The following is an 8,310-nucleotide window of genomic DNA, read 5'->3' on the forward strand; positions in this document are numbered from 1 at the left end:
GGGGAAAGTTTGGGTTTTGGGGGGGAAAGTTTGGGTTTTGGGGGGGGAACTGGCACTGCTGTCATGGTAGTGGTGAGCAGGGGGACCCCCAATGCTGCCCTCCCCAGGGAGCAGGACTGCTGCCTGCCCCAGAGGGTGCCCACCCCCTCGGGGACACAGCGGGTGCCGCGGGGGGATGTTTTGTGGCCCGGCCACAGACATAGCTGTCGGGGTGAGAACATGTTTATTCCTCTGCCGCGCTTATCGCTGGAGCTGCCCCCGGCGCCGGGTGCCCACAGCGGCACTGGCGTTAAGCCGGGCTGAGCCGGAGGAATCCGGGGGGTATTTACAGGCAGGAGGTGGCAAAGTCCAGGGGAATGCAGCAGGACGGGCCCCTGGCCCTTCGCTTCACCCTCTGGCACCGGCCAGGGCACCCGGTGACACTGTGCCATGGTGCTCTGGTGCCCTCCCCGCCAGGGGAAATGCCCAGCCCCGTCCCCCTGGCAGCCGGGTGGCACTGGGGACACACTGGTCCTGGCCACTGCCACCCCAGCCACCCCCCGACACTCAGAGGGTGCAATGGCAGAACTGCCCAGTCCCCCCCATCGGCTGCCCCTCTTGCTGGGAAAACTGCAAGGAACACGCCCCAGTTTGTGGGGGTTCTTGGAATGTGGAATTGGGGGCAGTTGGTGGGAGGGGAGTTCCCTGGTCCTGCCCGAGGCCTGGGCCGTGGCAGGGAGTCGGGCTGGCACCGGGCTCGCCCTGCGGCTCCCCCTCCTCTGCGTCTGCCTGAGCCGGTGTCAAACATTTTTTGGGTGGTGAATCCATAGAAATGGGAGCTGATGGTACCTCCGGGACAACTCGCAGTCCCTGAGGGTCCTGCTCTGGGGGAGATCTCCCGCAGGATGGGGCTGCAGCTCCGGCCATCCCCTCCCCGCCGGGGGCAGGAGCAGCCCTGGCTGCCCACACGCGTCACCCCGAGGGGGCTCTTCATCCCCCACCGCAGGGTGGGCAGGAGATGCCTGTCCCAGGGCTCCCGCCTGGGGCTGCAGCTGTGGGGGGACCCCACTGCACCTCTTGGGGGTGCAGGGGTGTGGGGGGGGGGCGTGCCAGCCGGGGGTTAAATCCCTAAGGATAACGATGTACGGATCACCCCGTGGGCTGCAGCGGTTCGGCCGTCTCCAGTGGTGCCGCAGGGCGAGCTCCTCCCTGGTCCCTGGCTCAGGGCTGGTGGGGACCCTCCGGCTGCCCCGGGACAGACCCCTGGGGGTGCCTTTCTGCCCCCCATCCCATCCCATCCCATCCCTGTGCCCCCCACGCCTGCCATGGCCATGCTTCCTGGCTCATCCCTGCCCATGTCCGGGCACCCGGCCCATGGAGGCTCCGCTGGGAGCCAAGGGGCCTCAAGCCCCGGGGGCAGCTGCCGGGGGGGCTGTCACCTCCCCTTGGAGGTGTTTGTGATGGACGGGGGACGAGCCCGGGTGCCCTGCCAGCAGCCCGCCCGCAGTGCAGAGTGACAGCCCGCGGCTGTCGGTGACGAGTCAGGCGGGTGTGCAGGCGTCACCGCCGCAGTCACGAGCTGTGGGCTCCGGCCGGGCCGTGGCTGTCGGCCCAGGGGACCACAAACAACAACAGGACGCAGCCGGTGGCAGCCATGCCCTGTCTCTGCGGGGTGGGGGGGGACACCGAGCTGAGGGTGGCATCGGGCAAGTGAGGGAGAGCAGCAGATGTCATCTGCCTTGACTTCAGCAACGCTTTTGACACTGTCTCCCATAACATCCTCATTAGAAAATTAAGGAAGCGTGGGCTAGATGAGGGGGCAGTGAGGTGGATTGAGTCCTGGCTGTGTGACAGAACTCAGAGGGTTGTCATTAACGGAGTTGGAGGCCTGTAACCAGCAGTGTCCCCCAGGGGTCAATACTCAGCCCAGTCCTGTTCAACATGTTCATCAATGACCTGGACGAGGGGACAGAATGTATCCTCAGCAAGTCAGGTGATGATACCAAACTGGGAGGACTGGCCGACACTCCAGAGGGCTGTGCTGCCATCCAGTGTGACCTGGACAGGCCAGAGAGCTGGGCAGAGAGGAACCTCATGAGGTTCAACAAGGGCAAGCGTAGGGTCCTGCACCTGGGGAGGAAGAACCCCAGGCACCATCAGAGGTTAGGGGTGAATCCTCTGGGAAGCACTTCTGAGGAGGAGGATCTGGGGGTCCTGGTGGAGAGTAAACTCTCCATGAGCCAGCAATGTGCCCTTGTGGCCAAGAGGCCAGTGGGATCCTGGGCTGCATAGGGAAGAGTGTGGCCAGGAGGTGGAGGGAGGTCATTCTCCCCCTCTGCTCTGCACTGGGGAGGCCACAACTGGAATATACTGTGTGCAGTTCTGGGCTCCCCAGTTCAAGAGAGACAGGGAACTACTGGAGAGAGTCCAGCGTAGGGCAACACAGATGATGGAGGGATTGGAGCATCTCCCTGATGAGGAAAGGCTGAGAGAGCTGGGGCTCTTCAGCCTGGAGAAGAGAAGGCTGACGGGAGGCCTTATCTACATTTACAAGTATCTAAAGGGTGGGTTGAAGGAGGATGGAGCCGGACTCTTTTCAGTGGTTCCCAGTGACAGGATGAGGGGCAACGAGCACAAGCTGGAACATGGGAAGTTCCACCCAAATCTGAGGAAGAACTTCTTTGGAGTAAGGGTGGCAGAGCCCTGGCAGAGGCTGCCCAGGGAGGGTGTGGAGTCCCCTTCTCTGGAAATCTTCAAGCCCCGCCTGGATGCTCCTGAGTGATGTGCTCTGGGCAACCCTGCTTTGGCAGGGGGTTGGACTGGAAGATCTCTAGAAGGTCTCTTCCAACTCCGACAATTCCCTGATTCCACGATTCCATCTACTGAGCGTCCCCCCTCTCTCCCCGCTGTCCCCAGGCCTGGAGTCCCTGCGTGACAGCGCCCACTCCACTCCGGTGCGATCGACCTCCCATGGCGACGCCTTCGTCCCCCCCGGCCGGGGCGGCCGCGCCGAGAGCAGCGAGCGGGTGGCCGTCATCGCCGACGAGAACTACAGCCCGGCGGACAGCGTGCTGCCCACCCCGGTGGCCGAGCACAGCCTGGAGCTGATGCTGCTCTCGCGACAGGCCAACGGGGCCCCGTGCAGCATCGAGGAGGAGAAGGAGTCGGAGGCGGGCACGCCGGCAGCGGGCGATGCGGAGGAGGCGGGCGGGGAGCTGCGGGCCCTCTGCCCGGGCGCCGGCGGCCTGGGGGCGGCGCAGGCCGAGCAGGTGAATAAGTTTGTTTTAAGTGTCCTCCGTTTGCTCCTTGTGACAGTTGGACTCCTCTTTGTTTTGCTCCTCCTCCTGATCGTCCTTACCGAGTCCGACCTTGACACTGCCTTTTTCCGTGATATCCGCCAGACCCCCGAGTTCGAGCAGTTCCATTACCAATACTTTTGTCCCCTCAGGCGATGGTTTGCCTGCAAAGTCCGCGCCATGGTAAACCTGCTCATTGACACCTGAAGGCAGGAGCCGCCACCTAACTATGCCGGGGGCCCGGGGAGAGACCCGCCGCCGTCCTTCGGCCCCCTCACTAATCCTCCCCTCCCGACCCACGGCGCCTGCCGGGAGGAAGAGGGGGGTGGGCGCAGATCCCCCCCTGCCCGGGGCCTCCTCCTCCTCCTCCCCGCTGCTCCCACCCCCGGAGCCCGCACAGCACCCTCCGTCCCGACCCCCACAGACGCCCGCAGGACTTGGGAAGCACCGAGCAGAGAGAGGAGTTTGTTTTGCTCTGGCCGCCCGCCACGGCACGATGCTGTGTCACGCAGGAGCTTTGGCAATGGTGCTACTCAGCCTTGATTTACACACTCCTGTACTCCTACGCTACGAAATCCGCCACCGTGCACATCACCCGAGCACCGCTTCGCAGAAACCCTTCCCTGCTGCCCGGAGTCTCCTACACGGGATGCGCGGTGTGAGGCCGACGGGGAGCACCGACCAGTGAAGGGAACCCTTGCCCCGCGCCACAGCATCGACCAGCGAAGGGCAACCCTCACCCCATGCTACAGCATCGTCCCGCCAAGGGCAGCCTTCGTCCCACATTGCAGCATCGACTGGGGATGGGATCCTTCACCCTGCACCACAGCATCACGCAGCCCTCGTCCCGCTCCACAGCATCACCTGGGGAAGGGAGTCTTCACCCCACACCACAGCATCACCTGGGGAAGGGAGTCTTCACCCCACACCACAGCATCACCTGAGGAAGGGAGTCTTCACCCCACACCACAGCATCACCTGGGGAAGGGAGTCATCACCCCACACCACAGCATCACCTGGGGAAGGGAGTCATCACCCCACACCACAGCATCACCTGGGGAAGGGCAGCCCTGGCCCCATTGCCGCAGCATCACCCAGGGAAAGGAACCCTGGCCCCACAGCACAGCATCGCCCAGAGAAGGCCAGCCCTGGCCCCATGGACTCGACCTCTCCCCATGGCTTCTGAGCCTGGCCGGGGCGGTGCTCCCCGGGGTAGGGAGGGCAGAGCTCACCGGGCACCCCCAGCCAGTGCCGGGTGCGCAGCCAGCAGTGACCGTGTCGGATTTATTAGGAAGACCTTCAGCCTCTGGGAGTTCTACCTGTTTTGTACAAAAAAAAGAAAAAAAGAAAAAAAAAAGAAAAAAAAAAGACTGTTTCAAGGTCTATTTTAACAACAAAATGCTATTTTATTATGGAATCTAATCAAGTCTTTTTTTACTTTTCGGCTCGGTGGCAGCGGTCAGTGACCCCGCTGAACCAAGTGGGGGGCACTGAGGAAACGGCTCGGGAGGAAGCACGTTTGTAGCCTGGAAGCCTCACAGCAGATGAACCCGGCGCTGGGTTGGGGCTAGAGGAAGGAGCTATAATTTTGTGACTTTCCTGAAGGTAAAAAAAGGCCAGAACTGCAGGAGTGGAGGTGACACTGAACAAGCCAATGGACAGCCATTAGACATACTTGTTGTTAAGCAAAAATCAATAAAAGCAACTCATCACGCTTGTGACGTAACCACCGGGACCTTCAGTTACCTGGGGAGCAGCAGTTTATTTCCACAGGGAGCAATAAAAGCCAGTTCTGTTAAGTTTTTGGTTGAGAAGTTGGACATACTTAAAAAAAAAAAAAAAACAAAACACAAAAAAAAGGTAAAAACAGGTGAGCGAGTTTTATTTCATCTCAGGGAGAGATTTTACGTAAGCTGGGGCCATAACTGCAGTTTTAAAGAAAAAAACAAAAATGAAAAGCCTGATTTCTGTGTTGTTGTCTCTGAGCATCCCCCATCCATCCCCCCGCGGGGACCAGCGCCGCTCCCCGGGTCGGTGCCCGGCCAAGGAGCCCCCCGGTGAGGACACCTCGGCCAGACCCGGCTCCTTTGGCCCCGCAATAAGGAGAGAGCCCCCGGGCGCTGCCGGGAGGGGGGTGATAAAGCCCCCAGCCCTCGTGTCTCGCCGCCGAGGAGGCAGCAGCAGGGCCGTGGGGGGCTTGGCGTGGAGCCCCCAGCTCATGGTGGGGGTGGTGGGGGTGTCAGGAGACGCTTCGGGCGCTGCCAGGAGAGGGGGGAGGGATTTGTTTTCCACGTTTGATCCCGTTTTATGCAACGCAGCGGAATTCACTCTTAGCGTAGTGTCCTACCTCAGCCCGTAGTCTCTGGTGTCTCTATGCAGTGCGTGGTAGTCCCCAACCTGACGTTTCTCGCCCCGGGTTACAGACGCAGCGTGTGTGTGTGTGTCCCCGTCACTGCTGATGTCCTGCTGATGTCCCCACAGCCCGGACACCCCCTCCACCCGCAGCGCAGCCCCCCCTTCCCACCCTGGACACCTTCAGCTTTCTCTCCACACGCGATTCCCGCCAGCCCGAGCGTCACCTCCGCAGGTTTCACCCCTTTTACTGCAAAACCACCACAACTGGTCACTTAGGAATTTTTTTCCCCCGTTGTCTGTTTTTCCTGTTGGTTCCACATCGCGTCTTGTGTTCCACCACCCCTTAGTTTTACCTGTCTTTATATTAAAATGTTGTTTCCATAGGTTCTTCTATCAGAAAAAGAAATAAATCTCGTACTAGCGTACTGCATCTTCACGCAGTAGATGGTAAAATACCTGACAATGTGAATTTCTTAGTTTTCATAAAAAAAAAAAAAAGAATCTAGAAATTAACCTTTCATGTGCCAAATACTGTAAGTTACATTTTTTCCTTCAAAATGTACCTTTTTCTACATACTCAGTATCTTAGTTAGCATAAAAATCATTGGTGCCATGAGAAGTATTTTTAAATTTAAATAAATATTTAAATATCACGATCGCCAGCGCTGGTCTGGGCTTTGTTCAGGAGTTACTGTCAGCACCAGTTCATCACTCCAGTGACACACTGTCCCAGTGGGGTCCCTCACAGCCCCCCTCCGAGGGGGCTCATGGGTGCTGTGGCCAGTGAGCCCCAGGACCACAGCCCCCACCCCAGCCTGCACCCCCTGCACCCCAAAAACTCCCCCAGTTCTGCTCAGAACCACGGGGCTTCTCCAGAAACCAAGTCCCCCCCCCGCCCAGTGCTTGTCCTTCTGCCCCCAGGAGGGGTTTAACCAGCCCTCAGACACTTAAGGGACATGTTTTGCTGAGGACACAGACCCCAAACACCTGCTCCCCAAAACCCCACGTGGGGGGCAGAGAGCAAGCACCTCACATTCCCTAATGAAAATGATTAATTGGAGCCTCAGGCCCAGGGCAAGTACCCTCCTGAGCCAGGGGTTTTTCTTGTTTTGGAAAATGACTTGAGTATTGGGGAAATACTTCTATTTTCGTACAACTGTCAAAGCAGGATTAAATTCTTATTTATTTTTTTTAAATCAAAGAAGAGAATGCCAAACGTAGTTTAGAAGATTTATTTTAAAGGTTTTAAAATATACTCTTGTCCTGAGAAAATGCAGTTCGCTTAGAAACAGCTTCATAGAGATTCAACAAATTTAATGCAAAAAGGCAAAAAAAAAAAAAAAAAAATCTCTCTCTGAGCCACTTTTATTCTTCTTTGAACACGTGAAGGCGGCCGCTGGAGTTGCCGCCCACCAGGATGTTCTTGGTGGGATGGAGCACGTTGATGGAGCAGACGGAGCCGAGGCAGTCGGGGCTGGAGAAGGCGTGCAGCAGCTCCCCCGTGTCCCGGAAGAGCTCGACCTGGCGGGGCCGTGCCAGGCTGCCCACCACGAAGCAATCCTCCCGCCGGGGGTCCCACACCGCCTGGAACCGCGTCAGCCAGCGCCCCGTGTTGTTGTTGTGTCTTCGGGGACACAAACAGAGTGTGGGGGGAAAAAAAACAACAAACAAACAAACAAACAAACAAAGAGATGAACCTTCCTCTTCTTGCAGCCAGGATTTTTAAGTATCATCATTAATGTCATAGGTGCTTAAACCCATTTCCTCGCCTCCTAAACCCCCGGCGTTGGGCAGGTCCCACTGCTCACACCCCCCCAGTGACCACCAGGCTGGGAGGGGAGAAGGAAATGGAGCAAGAGGATAAAGGAGAGGGTGCTTTTTGATGTGATTATTCATCAAAACAGTCATACTTCAAGGTTGCACACATCAGTAAAAATAGGACAAACACACATCAAGCCTGTCAATAAACCACAAACTAGGAATTTCCAAGCCAGCCACTGGGCTAGTTCCAGCCCCTCAGGAAACCACCCCGGCGGTGACTCGCCCACTGGAGCACAAGGGGGTTCTACAAGTGCTGAGATTTTTCCCCAAACCACACACTTTTCTGTTCAGAGGCCATCACAGCACCCCTGCGGGCTCACTGGCTGTGCCCCAGCCGTGGTGAGGGACAAAAGGCACCCGTGGGGACGAGGGTGAATTCCCAGGCTGGAGGGTGCTGGGGCTGCTCTGGCTCCCGTCACCCTGGGGCTGTTGGGGACCACGGCACCCACCAGGGAAACAGCCACAGCCCGGGCTGTCCTCAGCCCCAGCACCTCCACTCACCTGATGGTACTGAGAGCTCTGACCGTCGGTGACAAAGAAGAGGTGTCATAGACCCTGGAAGACAGAAGGACGTGTGTTAAACCTGGCAGCTCTCTCCTCCCAACATTAGCTCCCAAACACCAACATCCCAACTGCCAGTGTTAAATTTGTGTTTTTAATTGGATTTGCTCTTTGCTAGAATTGAAGGTCATCCTTTCTGAAGGCCCTTTGAGGAGGGGGAAACGTTTAACCTAAAAGAGGGGAGACTGAGATGAGACGTGGGGCAGAAGTTCTTTGGTGTGAGGGTGGTGAGAGCCTGGCCCAGGTTGGCCAGAGAAGCTGTGGCTGCCCCATCCCTGGAGGGGTTCAAGGGCAGGTT

General features: G+C 58.2%; 1 protein-coding gene and 1 long non-coding RNA gene across 3 annotated transcripts in view; one reads left to right on the top strand and one right to left on the bottom strand.

The window, feature by feature from the left end:
* FRMD5 (FERM domain containing 5) overlaps nucleotides 1-5,193 on the top strand; it is a 91,505-nt gene extending 86,312 nt beyond the window's left edge. The window contains exons 13-14 of one of the 2 annotated variants that reach the window (XM_014952756.1): nucleotides 2,896-3,248; nucleotides 3,428-5,193. In XM_014952756.1, the coding sequence (XP_014808242.1) occupies nucleotides 2,896-3,248; nucleotides 3,428-3,475 (401 nt within the window). In that variant the 3' untranslated portion in view covers nucleotides 3,476-5,193. Of the gene's footprint in view, nucleotides 1-2,895 lie in introns of both variants that reach the window. The other variant, XM_014952758.1, reaches the window with a different exon arrangement.
* A 1,658-nt stretch (nucleotides 5,194-6,851) lies between these two features.
* On the bottom strand, nucleotides 6,852-8,217 carry LOC106894216. Its single transcript, XR_001413235.1, has 2 exons — nucleotides 7,953-8,217; nucleotides 6,852-7,254 (listed from the first exon to the last, which is right to left on the bottom strand). It is a non-coding gene; the product is annotated as an uncharacterized LOC106894216 (long non-coding RNA).
* Nucleotides 8,218-8,310: the final 93 nt, after the last annotated feature.

The sequence above is a fragment of the Calidris pugnax genome, unplaced genomic scaffold, assembly GCF_001431845.1.
Source record: "Calidris pugnax isolate Ruff unplaced genomic scaffold, ASM143184v1 scaffold187, whole genome shotgun sequence".
Taxonomy (NCBI): Eukaryota; Metazoa; Chordata; class Aves; order Charadriiformes; family Scolopacidae; genus Calidris; species Calidris pugnax.